The sequence below is a fragment of the Balaenoptera musculus genome, chromosome 15 (genome assembly GCF_009873245.2).
Source record: "Balaenoptera musculus isolate JJ_BM4_2016_0621 chromosome 15, mBalMus1.pri.v3, whole genome shotgun sequence".
NCBI classification, from domain to species: domain Eukaryota; kingdom Metazoa; phylum Chordata; class Mammalia; order Artiodactyla; family Balaenopteridae; genus Balaenoptera; species Balaenoptera musculus.
In genome coordinates, this window is record NC_045799.1 from 59132654 (window position 1) to 59157648 (window position 24995).

At 41.2% G+C, this 24995-nt stretch overlaps 1 protein-coding gene across 2 annotated transcripts in view; it reads right to left on the reverse strand.

Annotated features, from left to right (window-relative positions):
- Positions 1 to 3136: 3136 nt before the first annotated feature.
- ZC3H7A (zinc finger CCCH-type containing 7A) overlaps positions 3137 to 24995 on the reverse strand; it is a 34603-nt gene continuing 12744 nt past the window's right edge. Inside the window, exons 4-23 of one of the 2 annotated variants that reach the window (XM_036825157.1) lie at positions 23502 to 23699; positions 22398 to 22556; positions 22080 to 22160; positions 21948 to 21986; positions 20954 to 20987; positions 20184 to 20467; positions 18614 to 18818; positions 17450 to 17514; positions 16699 to 16885; positions 15898 to 16059; positions 14652 to 14848; positions 14270 to 14370; positions 13658 to 13839; positions 13170 to 13246; positions 11593 to 11726; positions 11075 to 11180; positions 8395 to 8503; positions 6608 to 6741; positions 4852 to 5015; positions 3137 to 4045 (exon numbers count right to left, since the gene is read on the reverse strand). In XM_036825157.1, the coding sequence (XP_036681052.1) occupies positions 3856 to 4045; positions 4852 to 5015; positions 6608 to 6741; positions 8395 to 8503; positions 11075 to 11180; positions 11593 to 11726; positions 13170 to 13246; positions 13658 to 13839; positions 14270 to 14370; positions 14652 to 14848; positions 15898 to 16059; positions 16699 to 16885; positions 17450 to 17514; positions 18614 to 18818; positions 20184 to 20467; positions 20954 to 20987; positions 21948 to 21986; positions 22080 to 22160; positions 22398 to 22556; positions 23502 to 23699 (2808 nt within the window). In that variant the 3' untranslated portion in view covers positions 3137 to 3855. The remainder of the gene's footprint in view (positions 4046 to 4851; positions 5016 to 6607; positions 6742 to 8394; positions 8504 to 11074; positions 11181 to 11592; positions 11727 to 13169; positions 13247 to 13657; positions 13840 to 14269; positions 14371 to 14651; positions 14849 to 15897; positions 16060 to 16698; positions 16886 to 17449; positions 17515 to 18613; positions 18819 to 20183; positions 20468 to 20953; positions 20988 to 21947; positions 21987 to 22079; positions 22161 to 22397; positions 22557 to 23501; positions 23700 to 24995) is intronic. The other variant, XM_036825158.1, reaches the window with a different exon arrangement.

Genomic DNA, 24995 nt, shown 5'->3' on the forward strand with positions numbered 1-24995 from the left:
GGTCTTTGTTGCCGCGTGTGGGCTTTCTCTAGTTGCGGCGAGCGGGGACTACCCTTCGTTGCGGTGCGTGGGTTTCTCATTGCGGTGGCTTCTCTTCTTGAGGAGCACGGGCTCTAGAGCGCAGGCTCAGTAGTTGTGGCACACGGGCTTAATTGCTCCGCGGCATGCGGCATCTTCCCGGACCGGGGATTGAACCCATGTCCTCTGTATTGGCAGGTGGATTCTTAACCACTGTGCCACCAGGGAAGTCACTCACCAGTTTCCTTAAATCTGAGTCTCTGGTTTGGTATTGTCAGTGTTTCTTACACAAGAAAACCCATATTTTACATTCTGTAGTTTCAACTAAATTTTTTAAAAGTTGAAGTACAGTTGATTTACAATATTGTGTTAGTTTCAGGTGTACAGCATAGTGGTTTTTTGCAGATTATGTTCCATTATAGGTTATTACAAGATATTGGGTAATTCCCTGTGCTATATACAAGGTATAGTAAATCCTTGTTGCTTATCTATTTTATGTAGTTTGTATCTGTTGATCCCATACTCCTAATTGTTCCTTCCCTCCCTCCCTCTCTCCCTTGATAACCGTAAGTTTTTCTGTGTCTGTCTGTTTCTGTTTTGTATATAGATTCATTTGTATTATTTTTTTAGGTTCCACATATAATGGATATTATATAGTATATTTCCCTGACTTAGTTCTCTAAGTGTAATATCCTGTGCCCCATCCATGTTGCTGCAAATGGCAATATTTCATTCTTTTTTATGGCTGAGTTAATATTCCATTGTACGTATATATACATATATATAGCATATATATGTATAAAACACCTAATGCTTGTTTTTTTTTTATTTTTGGTTGTGTTGGGTCTTTGTTGCTGCGTGTGGGCTTTCTCTAGTTGCGGCGAGTGGGGACTACTCTTCGTTGCGGTGCACGGGCTGCTCGTTGCAGTGGCTTCTCTTGTTGTGGAGCAGTGCTCTAGGCACACGGGCTTCAGTAGTTGTGGCACGCAGGCTCATTAGTTGTGGCTCAATGCAGTTGAGCAGTTGCCTACAGCTTGAAAAGCAGGGGGAGTGGGTAGACTAGGGTGTGGGTTTGGTTTGGTTTGGTTTTAGGTAATGAAATACACTAAAATTCATTGTGGTGATTGTAGCACATTTGGAATCTACTAAAACCATGGATTTGTACTTTAAAATGGTAAAACTTTTGTTATAAAAATTGTATCTCAATTTGTTAAATGTTGAAAAAAATCCACCCTGGAGGAGATATGGAGATAAACATGTCCAAGTAGACATGCCAGTTATTAGTTTTGTCTGCTGTTAATATTCGGGCTTTGCTCTTTCATACTTTTTTTTCCTTGCCCTTTTCTCCCCCTCACACCACGTTCTCCTCTTCGCTTCTAGGGTGGAGGTGTGACTTCACTATGGAATAATTCGCGTTGACTTCCTGATGCTGAGACCAAGGCTGTGGCCAGGGGGGTTCTTAGCCGAAATGAGGCAAAAAACTGGATGATTTAGGCAGAAATGGAATTTACTGAAAGGATAGTTCAGAGCACAGAGAACTGCAAGAAAGCCCAGGCACAGAGAATCTGAGGTGGGGATGTGGGTGTGGAAAACAAACAATTTTCGTCTTGACCGGTCAAACTTCTAAGTTTCTAGCCTAGATTCCAAAGGTTCAGACAACCAACTTGTTAAACTGCAAGCTAAAGCAGAGCACCAGAGACAGCTTTTTAACATCTATTCTCCCTGGAAAGAGAGGATAAAAGGATGGAGAAGAAAAACATCATGAAGGCCATCAGACTAAGGAGACCTAGCAGAATGATAACACTGCCAGTCTGCTCTACAGAAACAGATTACTTATTTGGCAAATAAGATGCACTCCTAACGCACCTGCCAAATAAAACTGGTCCCAACTGCCTTCCATTCATGGGAGGGAAACCAGTCTCCTGCGGTCTTCAAGGAGTCCCCCGGGCTTGCCTTTCACTCTGCAGCCTCTGGTTCTGCTGAAGGCACCGCTTCTCTCTCGTCTCTCTACTTGCAGCCATGCTCCCCCCACCCAGGCGGGACTCGCACTGAACAAAGACCCTTTTCTGTTTGCCACAAACCCCACTGACTCAAGGTTGTCATGAAGAAGTGACTTTCGAGCCCATCAGCCATTCCTTCTGACTCCCACCCCCAACAGGGACTCTGCACTGGCAGTGTCCTCATGAGGTGGCGGCCCTCAAACCCTGACAATGACTCTTCTCCCTAGCTCGCCAGGTCAGGAGCAGATCTGGGTCTCAGGACAGCTCAGCCCCTTCCTTGTCTCTGCAAGCCCGTCCTGACCACAACTTCAGTGGTCTTTCAACAACCGAAACGGCCCTATAGGAGGCGCTGTGCTAGACAGTTGTGTCTGTGGAATCCCACAGCCCACGTCTTAGCTGACCGTGTGTCCCCTTACTGGGCATTCATCTGAATGAGACACAGAAGAGCCCCCAGAGGGGTTAGCATGTCAGTCAATAAGAGAAGCCTCTTAGCAACCTGAATCGGAGGAGAGCGGGACAGAGTGAAAGTTGCTGCCATGTCTCTCTAATTTGCCTTCTGTCATTAATTGCTTAAATGAAAGTGTTTTAAAAAAAAATCTAGGGAATTCCCTGGCAGTCCAGTGGGTAGGAGTCCACGCTTTCACTGCTGAGGGCCCAGGTTCGATCCCTGGTTGTGGGGGAACTGGGATCCCACAAGCCGAGCAGTGCGGCCAAGAAAAAAAAAAAAAAAATCTAACCTTGTGATTTTAGTACCCAGTTTTTTTGTTTTTTATTTATTTATTTATTTATTTATTTTTGGCTGTGTTGGGTCTTCGTTTCTGTGCGAGGGCTTTCTCTAGTTGCGGCGAGCGGGGGCCACTCTTCATCGCGGTGCGCGGGCCTCTCACTATCGTGGCCTCTCTTGTTGGGAGCACAGGCTCCAGACGCGCAGGCTCAGTAGTTGTTGCTCATGGGCCTAGTTGCTCCGCGGCATGTGGGATCTTCCCAGACCAGGGCTCGAACCCGTGTCCCCTGCATTGGCAGGCAGATTCTCAACCACTGCGCCACCAGGGAAGCCCTAGTACCCAGTTTTAACAATTCTTTAAGGAACTGGCAAGGACCACACCAAAAAAATGAAAGACATCTGTATATAAAATCTTTATTACGGGCAGTATTGGTCCATACACTACACAATACCAACAGTACAAGTTTAATCTTTCAAAATCATCATTTAAACAGCAAAAGACCAAGAAATAAAATTTGAGTCAACTGATTATTTTTCAAAATATTCTCAATGCACATTATCCTCAGTTCCCTTATTATAGTGAAACATACAAATACAGAAAAATACCCCATTTAACATATACTAGTGTTAAATGGTTATTTGGCTTAAAATCTGAGTTAAGAAAATCCTTTTTAGCAACCTACATACAGATAAGTAGCAAACTTTATTATATTAGACAAATTCATTCCTCTTAAAACATGTGAAGAATTTTCATCCATCATGTGTTCTGATCCTAGTACAGTGTTTCTCTCTCACCATCATGATTCTTATCTGAAGGACCAACTCAAGAAGTCGTCCTCAACATAACCTTATCCTCTTCCCCAACACAATTCATCCAAAAGTCTGTTCAACAGATGGCAACCAGTAGCGGTCGCTTTGCCATTTGATGCCGTGAGAGCCTGGCCAAACCTGTCAAACAGCCCGTTTTCCTACCTACTGTGGGTTGCTGCTCAGGAGGGACGAGAGACGCCAATACAAGCAGAAAATCTGCAGCTCCTCTGCTACGTGCCTTACAACACTTTCAATTTTTCTGGTCAATGCTCTGATTAGGTAACATACATAAAAGCCAGCATATTAGTTTAAATCTTTAAACAAAAAACTATATTTTCCAAAGTCATTATCATTGGGGGCAATTAAGTGATCTTTTCGTGCTTTGTTGAGCTTCATCTTTAGGGCATCTCTTCTCTCTTCCCATTCATGAAGTTCAGCATTGCCATGTGCAAATTTACAGCTGCTTCCTTCTGTGCAGGTACCATTCATATACCTGTTAGGACAAGTCAGCTTGGTAAGCGTCCACCAGCTTGGTAAGCTTCCACCAGTTGTTTATAAAAATCTTTAAAATGTGCTCTTCACTACCTTTATGGTTTGCATTAAACTTTTAGCTCGAAATGTTAATCCTAGAAAAATGAATATTTTATTGCCTTGACATCTACAATAATTAGTACTTTAAACTATTTAAATGCACTATTTAATGAAAAATACAGATTGTTGGGGGAAAAAAGACTACGCTCCTTCTTGATGCAGTGGAAAGAAATCAGAAGGGGCAGGAAGTAAAAAATATCTTCAATAATTCTATGTATCACATGGATCTAAGTTTGGAAGTCAAATAGAAACAGCAACAACAAAATGAGGAGCAATTCAAAATTATCTAGCTTTTCACTGAAAAATTTTCTAAATAAACTTAAAATACTAATATTTTCCTTTGACCTGAGAAAGTTCCAGATTTATACTTGGAATATAATTCAAAGGCAGTTTCAAAACTGACGAACATCTACTACGAGAAAGATTATTGTGAAGGGTCAGAGAATCTCCACTGCCAGTTCAGAGATCATTTGGGCAAGCTTGAATGAACTTATTTCCCTATTTGGTTATCTTTAAGACTTTCACGCCAGTACCGGCAGACTAGTGAATCTTTTCATGTAACGCAGAAGAGTGAAGAAATGTTCAAGGAGCAACTAAACTTTGAGCTCAAATCCAAGCATCCAGGATTAGAAGATTTTATCACCCAGATACTCTGTCTACTCACAAGGTCAGCAGTTTTCATGTGGGAAACTGAAGAGACCCACGTACCTATCGCAAATACTAAAATATCCTGTTGGAAAGCGGTGCTGCCAGCAGTACTGGTCATCTTCAGTGTGGAAAACCTTCTCCTTGTGCTTCTCCGAGGAGATATGGCCCTGCCACTGCTTCTCACTGTTGCAGTTCTTCCCACACATCCAGCAGTGGAAGTCCACCTAGAGTGCACGGAAGACACGCATCCCGTCAGTGGCTGCTGTCTGTGTGGCCCCTGACGGGTCACCTGTGTTCAGGCACCAGAACAACTAGAAACGACTCCACCCAAGACCCAGACTCTACTCTTGGGGAGCCCGTCCAGTGGGGGATGCTGGGTGAGAACGTAAAACTCAAAGTCAAGAGCAGGACCAAGGAGAGGGCGGCCAGCACACAGGAAGCAGAGAGCAGGGGCGACGGACTGGGCCAGGGGTCCAGGCAGGCTCTGGCAAGGAGCTGGTGTGCAAACAAGGGAGTCTGTCGGCAGGACAAGGGGCCAGGTTCAAACAAGGATTCCGGGGAAGATTCATACCACGAGGGAAAGCAGAGAAGATGTGAAAACCCGGGACTCGCCCACTGCAGAAGGACGAGCAACTCCATCCTTGCACATGAACTGAGCCCCTACTATGGGCCAGGACTTGTGCCAGGGGCCAGGGAAGTACACGTGCTGGGAAGACACCTCCCTGGGGGCACAGACCCACACATTAGGAACGCTGTGCTCCCACATATGCAAGCGTGCAGTGTTTCAGTAGTGTTGACTATTTCCCAAATGCCCTGCAACACTGGGTAAGAACAGGTTTGCAGAGACAGGTCAACCTCATGACCCAGCAAGTTGGGGTGACCCTGGCTCTGGAAACCCTGGTAGTACTTAAGAAAAGGTGGTGAGGAGATCAGTGCTGAGCCTTGGCAGAGAAAGCAGGGTTCACAGGGCGTATCGTGCACAAAGACGTGTCCATGACCCACATCTGAATGACTCAATACGGAGAAGGGACAAAAAACAAAACAAGAAACAACGAGCAGAGTAATGCATACGCCTGTCAGTTTGAAAAAAACATGCCAGGCAGAGCAATAGGTTAGGAATAAACAGTCCAAGATATGTAAACATGGCCTGGAAAAATATACACTGGATCTGGTCCCTCTGGGAAAGGGGGACAACTGGGGTTCCCACTTTATCTGTGACATTTTATTTACTTTACAGAAGCAAACACAACAAACTGTTAACATCGGTTCACCTGGGATGGTGGGCTCAAGACAGTCATTATACTACCCCCTTCACTTTTTTGAAAAATTTAAAAGACAGCCAAAACAGTAAAAGACCACAGGTGACTTAACGTCTCTGTAGAACCCAGAGGCAGAGGCCAGACTACAGGATGGTGATAAGAGAACAAGAGGACTTGGGGGACGGGGACCCCACATTTCCTGAGCACTTTCCGTGGGCCGGCACTGGGATAAACCCGCAGGCTCATCACACTTCGTGGCTCCATCACAAGCAACCCCCTCAGAGACGTTCAGTAACCTGCCCAGTGTCACAGGCTAGTAAGGAGACAGAAGCAGGACTCGGACTCACAATTTCCTGGCTCCACAGTTGGAAAAAAGATCCAGGAAAGGCATTTTTAGGATGAAGAGACTTAAACTAACAGTGGAGAGCCAGCGTGGAGAGAAGATGAAGATAAGGGGGAGGGCAGACCGGGGGCGAGGGAGCCAGGTTTTGGAGAAGGTGGGAAAGAAAAGAAAGGCCTGGAAGCAAAGGTGAGGGGAACCAACCTGGGGTACTTACAGTAACTTCCGCGTAATCTGTCGGCATGTGAATTTGTTTTCCATTTTCTTTGTTTGACTGACTGGCTACATCATCGCTTTTTTCATTTTTTTGGCTCTTTAGCCAGAGTTCATAAAACTGCTCCATATCTTGTACTAAAGAAAAATGAACTCCTTTCAGTGGCAAATATTTAAATACGCCATTTAAATACACACAAGAACTCGCACTCTTTTGGTATCAGTCGGTGCAATTTTCAAAAGAAACTTGAGAGGGCTGAATGGAAACTGATCGTATTGAGACACGGAGAGACAGTCCATTTCCAGACTCTCAGGGGTGAGAACCAAATTCAGGACTGTAAGACCACAAACGTTAGTTTTCTTTTTTTTTTTTTTAATAGTTAGCTTTCAAGATTAACTCCTCCCTGCATTTGCAAGACACTATGGGGGTGTTTAAAATTCAGAAACCATTTCAAGGGCATTGCTGAAAAGGAAAGCCTCCGCACGGCTTCACGATGCCCCATGTTAAACACTTGCTACCGCTGCTGTAACCACACAGGCTGCTTACACGGCTCCTCACTGTCTACTGAGAAACCTACTATAAGGACCGAGATTCTGACCCTGGTGGGAGCCCGTCAGTTGAGCCACAGTCCCAGAAGACCGACATGCTGAGGTGCAACTTACAACAACACAGCCATGACCAGGTGCTGGGCAGTGGCTGCAAGCTACTGGAACAAGTGTATCCGGCATTACTATCAAGCGATAAAACCAAGGTTTCTCAACCTCAGCACCGCCAACGTTCTGAGCCAGAAAACTCTTCGCTGTCGGTGGCAATCTTGTGCGTGTAGGATGTTTAACAACACCCCTAGCCTCTACCCACTAGCTGCCAGTAGCACAGCCCTACAAGTCATGACAATGTCCAGATGTTGCCAAGTGTCCCCAAGGGGAGAGAGGTGTGTGTGTGGCAAAATTCATCCCCAGTTGAGAGCCACTGAGTTTAAAAAAAAATCTGGTAATGAGGATCTGGTCAAAACTCGGCTTTACTGCCTGCCCAAGTGTTTCTATGATTAGAGGTAAACTAGGAAATTCTTCTTCCTTCAGACCAGTGGTAGCAGGAATCACTGCAAGAGCCCTGATTTGCAAGGACACCTTCAGTAAGGCCCAACTCCATGTCCCCACTCCAAGCAAGGAGGAGTCCTGTCCACACAAGTCACTGAATTTTTACATGGTTGAAATACGACAGGTGACATGCTTAAATCAGATGGCTTCTTGTAATCCAGAGATCACAGATCTTAAGCAGTCGGTAAATTTCCATCAGTTTACTTAAGACTGAAGAACAATAATCCTGGTAGCAAAACCTTTTCTGGTTGGAAGTGAAAGGTTGTCTGAGGCTCCTCTCAAAGGCTCTCACAATAAACCTGACATTTGACCAAGACAAACATTCTCTCCTCGGGCCTTTGAATGTGGGCCTGTTCTACCAGTAAGGGGTCCTTGAAGAGACCTCCAATTATAACCTGATTAATTCAGGGGTGACTATTCACAAAAGGAGCTCACAGAAGGACTGAACTTCCCCAGACCATGAATCACGCCTATGACATCAGAGGATGCTGACCTATGTATTTGTATCCGAATCTGACCTAAGCAAACATGATCAGAGGTCAGACTCTGCTTCACTGATAAAATGGTATAATGGTTTAGAACGCAGACTGCTTTCTGTGTGCACAGTGAGTTGGCATATTTACAGAGAGGAAAGAGACTTTCAGGCAAGCTAGATTTCACGGGTGTCAAGGCCACGGTTAATCATCAACTTACTCCCATTCTCTTTCATGTAGGTCCACACTTCCCGTTCCTCAGGACTGTGAGCAAAGGAACAGTTTCCAACATACTGACATTTTTTCCCAGAAGCAATATGATTGCACAGCTGTGTTAGAAAAATATGAACATGCTTTAAGACAGAGTACACTTAGTAAAACTGCCTAATTTTTACATTTAAGCAAAATAAAAATTATTATCCATGCTAATGCCGAGAACATAATTTTAAAAGGAGATTAATTTGCTTCTATTCAAATTGACTATAAGCCCCAAATACATGAGATGATATTAAGCTTTCTGTCTCAAAACTTTTCAAAAGAAAATTTCCAAAAGAAAGTAAGTATGAAACTGGAATATGGAACATTTTCTTACAAGGAAATGTCAACAAACTCATTGATTCAGAGTATCTGCTTTTAACACAGCAGAACATTTTATCTCTGCAATGCAAGTCTCTGGCCCCCTCAGTCTGAAGGATCCTACTCTCCCCTACCTGACACCTAGGATGCCTCCTTGTCAGCACTTGGGAAGCGATAAGGAAACTGCAGACTCCTCCAAAGGTACTAAACAGTGTCAGAAAAAATCTCGGACATTTACTTATCACCAATACTGGCAGCTAATCTTGGCCATTATTCACTAGCTATGCGTTGTTCAAAGACAATTATTCCACTAACCAGGCCATCCAGTTATACAGCGTTCAAATAATACCTCTTCTGGTTATTTGCATTTTTACTTTACAGAGTAAATACAGTGATACTGGTAGGAAAATAAAGTGAGAGCCATCAGCAGAACACAGACTTCCCTAAGACCCATGACTATTAAGAACTAGGAAAACCGCCGGCACCAAGAGCTCATTCTTAGATATCATCAATGTACTTGTCTTTATAGAGCATAAATCCTAGTACAATTAATTGTTAGCTTATTTTAGTTTATCCGTGTTTCAACAGGAGTTGGCCCTATATATTAGTTTACATAATAGTAGATGCTTAGCATTGACTTTCACTAAAAATCAAGAAGCAGTCAACACTTAACACTGCTCCTTTCCTCCCTTGGACCAACGTCAGGGACCCCCACCCCTGCAACCCTTACAATTTTCTGCATGAAGTCAACAGTCAACAAAACATTCTTGTGATGGACTGTATTATATTCTTTTCCCAGTCAATCCCCAATAAGTACTTAGGTATTACTAGGTAGACATTTACCATCGTCTTTCAAAACTCAACGATAAGGAGCAGGGAGAAGAGAAAATAAAGGAGAAGGCCGCTCTGTGCTGGGTTTTTACACAACACCATCTCCTGTATCTTCCCTAGGATGCAATTATTCTCATTTACAGATGAGCAAACTGAGGCTGAGTAACTTGCCCTTCGGGCAGACTCTGAAGCACACGCTCTCTCCACCTCACCACACTGTCTACACACATACACACACAGAGTACTATTTCTTCTTTTAGAAAAAGGATCCCTTAGCAATACCTAGTATGGTAGGAAAAAAGAGGAAATAAGCTCCTGTAACATTGCAAAGTAGAACACCACGTCCAAGATGAGAGAATAATCAGTGGTCCTAGGCAGCTGCCTCATGAGCTAGAATTGTTCCCAGTCGTCTTAGTTTTAGCAAAGTTTTGAGGAATATGCCCATAATCTCCACTATCTTTTGAAGCACAAGATATCAATGGTTCCAATAAACCTTACTCCCCTCCTACATAACCCACGGATTAAATCACCCAAATCTGAGGCTGAAACCACTGTGGATAAACAAACACACCACCTCCTTCAAAGACTGTCCTTATAACTTGTATAAGTTTTACAAAAAGCAAGGTACCCTGGGTGATGGGAAATTAACCCTCCTCTTCCTCAACTCTCTGGCAGTTGGGAGAGGGAGCCTCGTTACATGGGGACTCTGCAATCCACCTGCACTGCTTCTCTGGGCAAAAGGCTCTCTCCATACTTCCTCCGCTGCGGCAGAAAATTTCCGCCCTGTCAGCTCCAAGTGTCCCTCGCACAGTGAAATCCCTCCAGACCCTCTCTCTTGTGAAGAGGCAAGTTGGGCCAGCTCCAGGGCTTTGCCCAGACAATCGTCTTTAAGACCATGTAAGGCACCAGGGGGACCAAGCTGAAACGTGCTACCTAGTGAGTGAAATGCTACCCACACATTAAGTTGGCCTGGTGTTTTCATTCTAAGGACTTTTGAGGAACATATTACTCTAACATGGGGCATTTTTCCTTTGGGTTACTTCAAGAAAATCCTATGTTGGGCATCCTTTAGCAAGCATCCATCGCTTCAGTGAAAGAAACAGGCGTGATAAAAACAACCCATCAACAGCATCCATAATAATACGGAAGGCCCTGGGTTTGACAGCAAAGCTGAGGAATCAAATTTAAATGAAATTCTCTCCCATTTGCTCCCAAAGTAATTCATCTGGAAAATAAGCTGAGCCATGACCATCACTCTTCTCTAGTCCACTGTCTACTTACTTTTCCTCAGTAACTCATACGATTCCAATCAATCTAAAGACTGTCCCAGAACCACACATTCAAAAGGGGAAGGAAAACGAAAGGACCACTTCGATTTCATTAACATGATGAGCATTATTTAAAGGGGACCAGTTTCCATCTGAATTACTACTACTTTCTAATGATTTGAAATGCCTAATAAAAAAAAAGTGGCTTAAAAATTACGTATGTACATCAAACTGTAAAGGCATTTGTTTCTTTGTGGGGAGAGGACGGATGTTCATCCACTTCTTACGTTCAATAGACATCACTCTCATCGCACGACGATCTTTGGTCCACCTAAGAAAAATGGAGTTCAGAAAAAACAAAAACACACTGGCAAAGGCATAATATAAAGGGGCAGGTACAAAGTTTGTACCTAAAGGACCAGAGATTTTTTTTTCCTCAACCCTTCTAAAAGAAATGCCTTATGATTCCGTCATTTCATTTCCTGTCGATAATTATAAACAAACATTCCCTACGAATCCTAAACACGGAAATGATGAAATACAGGAAAAACACTTGAATTGTGTTGAATTCTTAGCTACTAAATTCTAAAAATCTCTTCCCTTTTGCTTTGCAATCATTCCTAAATTGTCTACTTTCCTTTGCTCTCTTCAAAGTCTTAATCTTTTTTTCTTATATGCATGATTTTACACCCATGAAACAGATCATTATGATCAGGCACTATTTCCACACACACACTACTTACGAATGCCTTGCTTTTGCACTACAATATTTTCTGTTTTTGTCTGGTTCAATGACTTGACCATTTCTCAGACACTGAGCACACACAAATTTTATCTTCATATTAAGGGATCCAGGCATTATTTGATTGCCAAGTACCTTAAATAATTAAAAGATTAGTTTTAATTTAACAGAAAACCAGTTTTCTGAGAACACAATCACCATGCATTTTTTTTCACAATAGCATACAATTTCCGTTTTTGTCTGGTTTGATGATTTGACCACTATATATATATGATCTGATAACTAAAATCTCCAGTTCTCCACCCAAATGCAAGAGAATATGATAAAAGCAGATTACAGATGCCAAACCTCAATTTATGAAAGTCAGCTTTGGAGTTAATGACTAGGATTTTTGGCAGGGAGGGGAAGGAGGGTAGTTGGGTAAAGCAGTTTGGTTGGGCAGTAAGCAAAACTACAAACACAATCCACCTCCCTTATTCCAAGGATCCCCATAGTGCGAGACCCCAACTGTTTTGCCAATTAAGCTGAATAAGAAAACTGTATCCTACAGTCTTTTTTTGGCCATGCCGCCCGGCTTGCAGGATCTTAGTTCCCCAACCAGGGATCGAAACCGTGCCCCCTGCAGTGGAAGCATGGAGTCCTAACCACTGGACCTCCAGGGAATTCCCTATCCTACATTCTTGGTGGGTGTTATGGGCTGCCTAACTTTTTTTCTTTTATATGATCAACTAAAATTCAGATTTTTTTTTTTTTTTCACATTAAGAATTACTGGGCTTCCCTGGTGGCGCAGTGGTTGAGAGTCTGCCTGCTAATGCAGGGGACACGGGTTCGAGCCCTGGTCTGGGAAGATCCCACATGCCGCGGAGCAACTGGGCCCGTGAGCCACAATTACTGAGCCTGCGCGTCTGGAGCCTGTGCTCTGCAACAAGAAAGGCCGCGATAGTGAGAGGCCTGCGCACCGCGATGAAGAGTGGCCCCCGCTTGCCACAACTGGAGAAAGCCCTCGCACAGAAACGAAGACCCAACACAGCCATAAATAAATAAATAAATAAAATTTAAAAAAAAAAAAAAAAAAAAAAAAAAGAATTACTCAACTGGGGCTTCCCTGATGGCACAGTGGTTAAGAATCCGACTGCCAATGCAGGGGACATAGGTTCGAGCCCTGGTCCGGGAAGATCCCACATGCCACAGAGCGACTAAGCCCGTGCGCCACAACTACTGAGCCTGCGCTCCAGAGCCCGCGAGTCACAACTACTGAGCCCACATGCCACAACTACTGAGCCCGCGCGCCTAGAGCCCACGCTCCACAACAAGAGAAGCCACCGCGATGAGAAGCCTGTGTACCACAACGAAGAGTAGCCCCCGCTCGCCGCAACTTGAGAAAGCCCGCGCGCAGCAACGAAGACCCAATGCAGCCAAAAATAAGTAAATAAATAAATTTTAAAAAAATTAACTCAATAAACATTAAGAAAGTAACTGGACTGTATGTAAGTTTTAACTGCATCTGCCGACAACTAACATCAATTAGGCCGTTCCAGAAAGGATCCCAAATGCAGAAAGTACACAGGAAAAAATACCTGAGCTCCAGGTACGTTTGCTTCCAAATTTTGCCAATATCGTTTAGATTCCTGGGCAATAGCGTCATGTGAGATACCTGGGAAACGCAGAAGCCTTTTTTTAGGTCCTCGACACAACAACAGGCCACTAATCTAGGCAAAGTCAGACTCAATTCTTTAATTAACCCCACTTGGCATAATCTGTTGCCAAGAATGAACATCCCATTATTCTTTCAAAATGGAATATTTACAAATATAGCTCTTGGTGTCTTCTGAGGAATCTTTCTTCCTCACAAGTCCATACTTCATACATGAACTTGTATCAGCAATTACTTATACGAGACCACACTCAAAATAGGCCACTCTAAAGATGAAGTGACTACACGGTTTAAAGCTCAGGAAAAAATCAACAGTGTTGCCACACCAGGTTGATGGAGAAGGGTCTCCAATACCTCTTCATAAACCCTGACGCTCTTGAAGAGACATTTCTCAATCACACACAAACCTACCTGTTTCATTTTGCAATATCCAGACCTTCAATTCTACAAGACTATGTGCATAAAAGCATTCGTCTTCCCTTAAACAGCCATATCGAACCTCATGTCGGCATAAATCAAGCTGACATTGACCATGAAAAGAACGTATTTTGGAGTATTTTACTGTTGTCTCTCGCAAAATGTGGACAAGGCACCTAAGAGGAAAAGGGAGTGACATTTTACTATTGTTCTGCCATAGCTTTAAAAAAAATGTACATACACATATAAAATGTAAAGTTCTAGACTGAAAATACATTTTAAATCTTTATCAGAAAAAATATATCACTGTATGCAATTGTTTTGCTCGGGAGGGGAGGGGATAATTATATGTTAAGCTATAAAATACCTAAATCCATGTCATGAGAAGCTATAAATCAGTATTGCTTTTCTGTATTAAATTTCAATTAAATAATTCATTTTAAAATTCTCAGCAAAACCTATTAGCCATTTAAAAATAGTCACCATCTTTCAAAACAACAACAAAAGGAGAGGGGGAATGCCTGAGCGGATACTACTCTGGTTTAATTTGGATCTAAAAAAAGACTCTTGTGTTGTCACTATAAAAATTAGAAACTACCAACATACTTATTGTCTTCAAACTCATGCTTTGTAACCGGATGAGAACAAGAAGTAGAATTATCTTTGTTTCTTTTACTTATCATTCTAGGCTTATGATCAAAACATTTCTGAAACAGAGAAGAAGAATTATCATGAAAACATAATATGAGATAGAACTTCCGTGCCATGCTTATGATGTACATACCTATACATTACATGCTTACACCAAATAACACTCAGTAAGTATGAAGTCTTAACAGTATTCTTTTGGATAATAGCAGTGGCTACCGTTGCTGAGCAGATGCTTTATCATATGGCAGGACCAGAGCTAAGTACTTGATACTTCTGGGCTTGCGGGTCGGAAGCTACCACCAATTTCACAGCAGAAAGTAAGGTTTGGAGAAAGTACCTCACAAAGGAATATAAATTCTCCAAGATGCTCTTGGAGCAGTCTGAACACGGTAAGGTTGATCTTTCCGTTGCCACCAAAGAAAGCCTCCCTGCTGAATGCTCCCTTTCGCTCTAGCGTCCAGACATCTATCTCTTCCTGGCAATAAGCGAATGTGCAGTGGCCCAAATATCTACATTCCTCCTCGGCAGCAACATCTAGAAAGACAGGGAATTAAAACACATTTAAAACACGGACTGTTGTTTTTTCAAAGCCAATAAATATTAAACACGTTTAGGGAGACTTCCCTGGTGGCACGGTGGTTAAGAATCCGCCTGCCAATGCAGGGGACAGAGGTTCGATCCCTGGTCTGGGAAGATCCCACATGCTGCGGAGCAACTAAGCCCGTGTGCCACAACTACTGAGCCTGCGCTCTAGAACCCACGAGCCACAACTACTGAAGCCCGTGCACCTAGAGCCCATGTTCCGCAACAAGAGAAGCCATCGCAATGAGAAGCCCGCGCACCACAACAAAGAGTAGCCCCCACTCGCCGCAACTAGAGAAAGCCCGCGTGCAGCAACGAAGACCCAACGCAGCCATAAATAAATAAATAAATTTATAACAACAACAAAATATCAGAAAAGTATTTAAAAAAAAAAAACAAAACACGCTTAGGGCATCACTTGAATTTTTATAACAATTCATGGATAGCTTCAAACCATGATACGCGTATTACAATGCAGGGATGGTATTAACTCAAAAAAGAAACCAAAAAACCAGCACCACAATTCTAAATTATTTTTATTTCAGACAGGGAAAAAAAGCCTTGATACCCGGATGTACTCCACCTAAGTTTAAAAAGTCATTTAGGTACATTCAAAGCTCGTTCAGGTGAAGTGGTCTGACAAAAATGAAAATACTAAGTTCTCTCAAAAACAACTTAAAAGAGCAACATTTTCAAAGCCTTAGTTCAGTGTTCTGATTCTGTTTAGACCATGTCAGAGAACCCAAAGTTTGAGACAGTTTTCTGTTTAAAACCTGGGGAAATCCCCATTTCCATAAATAACTATAAAATACCCACAAGACAGCAAGTTAAAAACAAAGGTAAAAATAATATAAAAAATACTAATGTCTCAATCCAAGGAACTTTCTGTTAACTCTATCTAAACATTTTAAGTTACAGTAATACTGGAACCATTATAACAAATGTAGCAAATCATTTCTCGCTTAGGCGATGTACACCAATTAAGTAATTATAGCATATACCTTTACATATATAATAAGGTCCTTCGTAATTTGTTTTTGTTGGTCTTGGACGTATTTTTTTCCATGATTTATCTTCAACATTCTTTATCCTACCAATTAAAATATCTTTCTTACATTTATGATCTATATTAGCATGGTAAGTGAAATCCATTAACTTAGGGCCTGAAAAAGATGTAAAAAGGATTGCTCATATGCACAAAAAGTATCATTTCATTTTACAGGCACATTTATAAGCAGATGTGAGCAGATGGATTATGATTATTAAATTCCCATTAAAAAATCCCATCTTCATAACCCCCAAATGTAAACAAGCTATGGAAGTAACTTTTGCCTTTCGTGCTGTTTGTCAGACAAAACAAAGATCAGGACAAAACACCAGTCTTCCCAAAACATAACCCTTATTTAACTATTAGAATAGGAGTTTTGATGGCTTCTAAAGGTAAAGAACGCATTTAAATAAGCAACTAAGAAAGAAAATTAACTTGGGTCGAGTTTAGAATAAAATTGTGTTCATATCACTTGACTTAGGGGTAAAGATATGAAATAACCCAACAGAAAGTACTTTAATTTTCACAAACATTATAGTCAGGTAAATATTCTATTCCATATGATTCTATACATAAAATTTTATCAAAGGAGAGCAGCGGCTTATCCTATTAGACTCCAAAGGCCCCTAATCAATAACTGCTGCTGCTTTAGAAAGAATTCAGAGATTGAAGAATCACAATAGGCTGGTGTTTCCTAAGAACTCTCAGGTTATTGACTGCTTTAATCCTGTCTGCTCCTTTGTTTGGTTCTGACCTGATTTTACGAAACAGATCTGGCAAGCTTGTCTCAGTTCATGGGTTCCTTCAAGGGGATGTCTTGGGGTCACTGAAGAAGGTGGTTTAGTTACTGCACTTCCAAAAAAGTTTCCGAAGTCATTCCTAGGGTGACTTGACATTCCCAGGAAACTCTCAGAAGCAAACAAACTGCCTGGTCCATTCATCTGCAAGAAGAATTAAGAAAACAAAAAACAAAAAACAAAAAAAACAAAAAACAGCCAACAAATATTGCACTATCACTAAAGAAGGAAACAGATGCATCTGAAAAATAAGACATTCTGCACAGACTGAAGTTGAGACTATTCTGTCCTAACTGCGTTTCTATTTAAAAACCATTTCCTTCTACATTTTCCTCTCTTTTGGGTCTCTAGGCCCCTCCCCCACGTTTTTGGATGCTCCATGAGTTGTTATAAGTGACGGGTAATTGTTCTGCTTCATCAGCCAACATGTTTTTCACGCCCTGATCTTGTATTTCCTTGTCGTTCACGCTGTGCTAAAGCCTCTTACACTGCCTGCGATTGTGATTAATTTGCTATGACAGATCCAGCCTTAAACACAAAGCATTTATTACTGGATGTTCCAGAAGAGTCTTATTTTAGCACTCTTTCCCACAGCACACACAAAATTTCAGGGAGACGGTCACGTTCATTCAAATAACTCAGTTACTTAAGTAAAAGACCTATTTGCAATTTAAGCGACGTATTTACAAAAGAGGAAGTGGCACTTACAAGTAAAAGGGAAGAATTACTGTTGTTAAGCGGTGTTCCCTCTCTAGAAGTTGAGGTGGACAGATCTAAAATAATAAAAAAACTTCAACAGACCTTTTCATTCTAATCATGTAATAAGAACATCAGGGCTTAGTAGCTCACTGTGGCTTCCCACGTTATTTTCCCATCCCAATTCCAAGAAGCTTTCTTGCTCATGATTGACACTTAAAGAGGGCTATGGAGTCTTTCCTCTCCTCTAGAAACCAAGGGCATAAATAACCCTTAGACAAACAAATTTAGATAAAAAGTGATTTTCAGAGACATAAGCTAAGGCAGGGCCTACCAAGTGGGACTGTTAAAAAGACTGAGAAAATAATTCGTATTCAAAATGGGAAAGGAGCCTCTCCTTTTGAAAATATGAAGCAGGAACTCATCATAACATTAAGAAAATCAATAAAGTTCAATTACTTTCTTTTTCTTAGTCTACCACTCAGTTACTTTCTCTCTGCCCTTCTGTCTCCCACAAATTTCAGTTTCTTCAGTTGTCAATCTTCAAAGCAATTATTTTGATTTTTATCCCTTTAACCATAACAAAGCCTCACAAAAATATGAAGATTTTCATTGTTATTGTTTAAAGTATATATTAAGCCTAGGACTACAGAAACAGGAGTCAGGCCAAAACCTCAGCAATCCCTTGCAAAACTAAGGCACCAGGCATGCTTTGCTGAGCTCAATGGATGAAGCCTAAAATAGATGGATCTATTATCATTTTAAACACTGATTTTAAATTAGTCTTAACTAAGTATTTGCCTAGTTCAGAATTTAAAAGGATAACCTGTCTTTAAGACCCTTTAGATGGGGTATCCCTTTTTTAGAGAACACATTAAAAGTCATTTCACCCCCCAAAACAACGGACACCCAGCTTAACAAACTATCCTATAAAAAAACCAGTGCCACATACATTCCTACTCTCAGGGCTTTGATTCTTGATCTCCAAAATGGCACAGTTAAGTCCAGGTGAATTTAAAACAGGATGGTTTAGACTTTAGAGCTACAATGTATTTTCAGCTACAATAAAAATAATTCAAGTACCAACTATCTGGAGTTAGTTAAACAACAGTCAAACCAAATTGTCTTTTTTAGAAAATGAACTGTAACTGTTTATATAAGTGGCTCGAGTCTTACCTTGTTTGGATTCGCTCATTGAAAATGAATTTAGAGAAGAACAGAAATCTTCTAAGGATGAAGTCAAAGGCGGATACAGCTCCGAGAAGGAGGGTGCAGGCGCGTACCTCGCACCGATGGGCAAGGCGCCCAAAAGAGACGCTGAGAAGGGGATGCTTGGAGCGACGCTGGCCGTTGGGAGGGGGCCTCTGACTAAGGCTGATGGCTGGAGAGGAAACAAGACCGGATTAAAGTCCATGAAACTCAGTTCCAAGCTGGCCAAACTGCTTTTAACATCAGCATATAAAAACAAATTACTTCACTGGGTAATTTTGTTACATAACAAAGTTGAAATCAAAATCAAGATTCAGTGGCAGAATCCAAGCTACAGAGCTGATTTCTTCTCAAGCCTACTTTTTAAAAAGGATGGAGATGTGATGTCTAATATTGCTGTAATCCAAATAAGACGTTCATGGTTCATTTTCAAAACTTCCTTAGGATTCCCTACATGAGAGCTGGCTTCATCAAAGAGGAACTGTGAGGATGTGTGTGGGGCTGGAGTGGAAGGAAGGGTGCTTAAGAGAAGGGAGCTGGAGCAGCCTGGAAAAGTGGGGACCATCTTTCTGGAGATGTGAATGTACAACCTCACAAGAACAAATGGAACACTACCTTGCCCCTCCCCCACAGAGCGAGGATTTTTGGAGAGTTTCCATGTGCCTTATACTATGATAAATCATATACCATCTCTTTAATCCTCCTAACCCTCTGAGATGTATCCTACTAGGGCTGCCACGGTACAGATGAGAAAACCGAGGGACTGAAAGGTGAAATAACCTGCCCAAGATCAAAGTGGTAGGAACCAACCCCCCATCTGTCTGCCTTTTACATCTTCTCTCTGTCAGCTCCACGGGGACATCACTGGTTTCACCCACCCTGGAAACCAGCTTTGAGTTCCACCCCCCATCATCATCCTACTGCTGCCACTATTTTAATATACTTCACGGCAGGAGTCAGTGAACTTTTCTATAAGGGGCTGGATATTAATATTGTAGGCTTTGTGGACTACACAGTCTCTGTTACAACTAGTCAACTCTGTTACTACAGTGTCATGAAATATTTTCTGTGTCTCAAAATATTATTATTATTATTTTTTTTCTTCCAACCATGTAAAAATCTAGAAACCATTCTTAGTCCATGGGCCATACAAAACAGGCAGCAGGCCAGATCAGGCCTGTGGACCAAAGTCTGCTGACACTTGCTTTATGGTATATGGTTATAGGAGAATTATCCTTAAGGAATGAGAAGTCCTTAATCCATGAATTCATTTTGCCTTACATGTCAAATGCCTATTCTTTGTCAGAAAGTTAAATTTACCGTTTCCATAATATGTGATTCCTAGCACATTTCCCTTTTTTATTTAAAGAAATGACCAAATTAGCCAGTTACCACTGGAAAACGACAAAAGTAATTTTCAAGAAACCCAAAGCTTACTCTATAGTCAATACTAAAAATATCTAGCAGGTTATACTACGATTAAAAAAAAAAAAAAAAAAGCCTGCCTTCAGAAGAAAGGAGTCACACTGAAATTTACCATAACAGTTTCATTAGTTTCAGGTGCAGAATCAAGGAGGTCATCTATTTCATCTCCAAGGACCATATCTCCATCATCTAAAAACGCTTCCGGCATACTGAAGGGGATCTTTCCTCCATTTGCCAACACTGTCGATGGCAGAGAACTCTCTTCCACTTGCAGTGGCAAAATAGAAGTTAAGGGCATAATGGGAACTGAGGCCAGCTCATTTCCAACTTGGTGAGAAAAACTGGATGCAGGTATAGAAACAACAGGAACTGCTTCTTGCCTCGGAGTTAATAAATCTGTAACATGGATGGACATGTACTCACTTATTTTCAGTGTATTTATGTAATACTAGTGTTAACAGCCAATAATAGAAAAAATGAAGAGCTAGGTGAAAATATGAAAGCAATTATAAAAATAAATAGATACAACAGTGAAAGCAATTCAAATAAAAGAGTACAAGTAATCCTAAAAATAATTTGTTTTGCACAGGAATAGATATATTGACTTGTGAAAACTTCTCCTTCTTTCTCAAAACTGCTGGCCCCCTTTCGGATGGAGCTACTAGAGGGTGGTGAAGCCACAGTGGGTATCGAACAATTGCTCACTGACATCCAGTACTGTCACTCACTCACTGGCACATCCAGAGGCACAGAGGTGGTTTTTGAAATTACTCTTGTTTTAATACTAATAACCACACAGCAATCTTATTTGACAACACTATAATGTACATAACGTCTAAGGCTGGCACTTTTCAGATTAAGAGGATGTGTGTGAAAACGTACCTGGCTCAATATCTTCCACAGAAGAGTTCAAAGCCTAGAAATTAAACCAAATAATAGATGATAGTATTTTCAGGACTCTAAACCATAAAGCAAGCTATAAAACTCACTCTAAGAGAGCAATGCAGGTTCTCACATTTGACCTCCTTCCAATTAAGACAGAAATAAAGAAAACGTGTAAACCTCTGTAATACATGGCGTTAAACGGTGCTGGCCTACTGGCACTTGTTTCTTGTGGCCCAGTATTTCTCAAAGGATAGTCAGGAGCCTTCTAGTTCCAGAGGGACTAGTCTAGCCACCACTCTCTCCCCAACTCACAGTGGCATCCTCACAGCTCTAAGAAGACTTACCTTTAAAAAACAACTTGTTAATTATGTTTAACCCAATGACTCCTAAAATTAGTATGTGGCCCTGACCCACTTTTTCTAATAAAACCTAACATCTATTAAAATCCTGTAAAATGCTTCATTGGCCTTCAGGAAATGCTGATTGAGAGTAACAGATATTACTTGAGTTGTTTGTTTTCTTTTTCTAGGGCAGGAAGCTCTGGCCACTTTTGTGTTTGAGTAATAAAAAGGTCTCAAAGGGCTTCCGTGGTGGCGCAGTGGTTGAGAATCTGCCTGCCAATGCAGGGGACACAGGTTCAAGCCCTGGTCTGGGAAGATCCCACATGCCGCGGAGCAACTAGGCCCGTGTGCCACAACTACTGAGCCTGCGCGTCTGGAGCCTGTGCTCCGCAACAAGAGAGGCCGCGATAATGAGAGGCCCGCGCACCGCGATGAAGAGTGGCCCCCACTTGCCGCAACAAGAGAGGGCCCTCGCACAGAAACGAAGACCCAACACAGCCATAAATAAATAAATAAATAAATAAATAATTTTTTTAAAAAGGTCTCAAAATAGACACAAACCAAAAATATTAGAAACAAAACTACTAATGCTTCTATCTTTTCTTCTTTTTTTTTTTGTATTACGAGTCTTACAAGAGTAATAACCTTACCTTTGTAGCCCCATCCCCAGGAACTGTTTTTAGTGAGAGCTGAAAGAAAATTAAGAAACTAATTTAAAACCAGAACTGACTCCAAGCTACAAAACAAAACAAAAATACCTTATGGAGAGAACTCCACCTTACCTCAGTTCTAACATATGCTTTTCTTATTTTAAATCCCAATTTCTGAGCTAGTTCTTGAGTTAGTTTTATTACATGTTCATCCTGAAAAAAGTGAGAATATATGATTAGTGGAGGGCTATATTTACTAACTGTAAAGACGAAGAGGCAAAACAGTTCTAACTTATACTCTGTCAAGACACTTGTTTTATGGGCAATTATTCCCAACTGCAGCAGGTGGGTGGCTGGCTGGAAGATGTAACTTTTTAAGGCCATTTCTGTACACAGAATCAATAAAATGGTTATGATGTAAACGAATGAACCAAAACATAAATTCCATACCTGAGGCACTGCCAAGGAGCACTTTGCCACAGCGTCATAAGCCTCTTTGTACCTTCCTAAATCACTTAGAGCCTTAGATTTCCGATAGAGAGCTTTGCAGTTACTGGCATTTAAACTGAGGACTGTATCACAGTCTTCTAAAACTTTATCATGGAAACCCTGGCGAGGAAGACCAAATAAAGTTAGCAATCAAACAGTTCACATCTTGTGATGATGTCTCCCTGCAAACGGAAACAAATTCAGACTTTTCCTTTAAATTGAAAGTTAGTGGTATTATTTGCCTTTTAAAAATTATTTTCATTATGAAATTTCAAATACACAAAAGTAGAAAGAATATCGTGGCTACCCATGTACCCACCACCCAGACATTTGGCCATAAAATACCCCAGATCTTCAAGAAATAAAACGTTCCAGGTATGGCTGAGGCCCCCAAGTGTCACTCGCCTGTCCTATTTTCCTCGCAGTTGTAGCTACCCCCTTTTTGGAGCTCATTAAAATGTTAAATGGAAATGTAACTCCCAAGCAGCTAGTTGAGAAGGAATATATTATACAAAACAAATCATCAATGAATGCTCATTAGCAAAGAACTAGGTGACAACATGGATACTTAAATTCATGGTTAAATTTTACTGAATGTCTATAGTGAAAATTATAAGCACATCAAAATATTGCTTTCTAAGTTCTGACATGTGAAGAGCTTGTTAACTCTTTTGAAGGCTAACTACTGTTTTGTGCTATAAAAAAAACAGCTCCTAAGAGAATCTTGACTAAGAAGCAAACTGTCAGCAGAGATACCTGATGGGTACCCTGTACCCATCTGTGAACACCTGTATCTTCCTAGGCTGACTTTTTTATGAGCAGACACCCCCCACCAAAAGCCATACTCAAAAAGGAATCTCCAAGGACCAGTATCTAAGAAACAAATTATTTTTAAATACCTAAGCATTTGGCCAAAGCTGATTTTTCAAAGCTTGAGGCCACTCTAAAAGCAGTTAATTTATCTTTCTTATAAACTGAAATTAGGAAACTGACTTTCGCTAGTATACTATGTTATTGAAAACCTTTTTTCTCTCTAGAAACATTGCTTTAAAAATCACAACTCACCATATTAGAATAGCAAGCAATACGATTTATATATAGTTTTTCAATGATTTCTTTAGGGATTAAAATTTCTTCAGACTTTGCATAATCAGCTATACTCAAAGCTTCTGAATACTGGCTCATGGAGTTGTTCCAATCACGTTCCCGATAAACATCATTTCCTTCGTTAAAAAGATTTCTCACAAGAGCACGTAAATATACCTAAAAAGAAGAAAGTAACCACTTGAAACCCTTCAAGGGACAAGTCAGAGTGTAAGCAAATTTTAATTTTTGTATCTAAAACTTCAGAGGAAATAATTTGACAGAGCAACAAGCACTGTCGTAAGAAATTATCAAATCCAGGCCAAGTCACTGCTATTTCAGCTAGGGTTTCATCTTGCTTGCTTTTTCCAAGAAAAAATTCAATGTCTCATTATTAAGAGAAGTGCTGCAAAAGCACCTTGTCAATATTTGTTGACATCGCCAACTCTGTGCCTGGGATAAATTCCTACAAGTGGAATGAGGATTTTAAGGCTTCTGACTAGTATTTCTAAACTGTCTTCCAAAAAGGCAACAACAAGGAATACTTATAGCGGCTTGCTTCAGAGCACCTCCACCAACACGTGTGCACACGTGCGTGAGCACGCACACATAAAATCTACACATTTCTAGGTGAAAAATGGTACCCTTTTTTATTTGCGTATCTGATTACCAGCGAGGTTGAACTTCTCCACATTTTTATGGACCATTTGTGTTTCTTCTTTTGTAAATGTTCAGGTCATTTACTGATTTATGGGGAGGGGATGGCAAACCTTTTTCTTACTGTGTAAGTATACACACTCTTCTGGTAGGGGCAAATGTTCTTATGTCTCCTTCAGGATTTCTATCATTGCTCTAAGATTTTAAAAGTCCTTTCCTATCAAAGGATCAGATAAACATTCAGCTCTTCTTTGTCTCATTTTACGAATTCACGTCTAAGCTGACAAAAGTAATAAAGAAAACTGTCCAGATCAACCTTTAACAGCTGAGGTGACTTGAGAGACAGGCCGTTTCACCTCCCTGGACCCCAACTGCACGTTTGTAAAATGAAAGGATTGCTCCATGTGATTGCTAGTCCTCATACTTTACAGTTCTACGTCTGTTTGGAGAAAAGGAAGGAAGGAAGGGAGAGACTGAAATGAACGGAGAGGGAGGGAGGGAGGGAGGCAGAGAGAAAGGAGTGACATTCAGAAGCACCACAACCCACAGAGATGCAAAGCCACAGGGGAACTAACGGTCTGCAGAACTGAGGGCCTTTAGTCCAAGACCCAGTCAGCTGGGCTTTCTAACTAACTAGATTCCTCTCTAGCTCTTTCCCCTAATTATCCAGTCACCTCTTTACTTCTGTTACAACTTCTCTTCTAAGGAAGAACAGAAGATACTCTGCACTCTCCCTCTCAGCATATTCTGTCCCCCTCATTTTCAATGAAATGAAAGGCTAAAAGTAATTGTCAAGGGGCTCAAAAGAAATTAATTCAA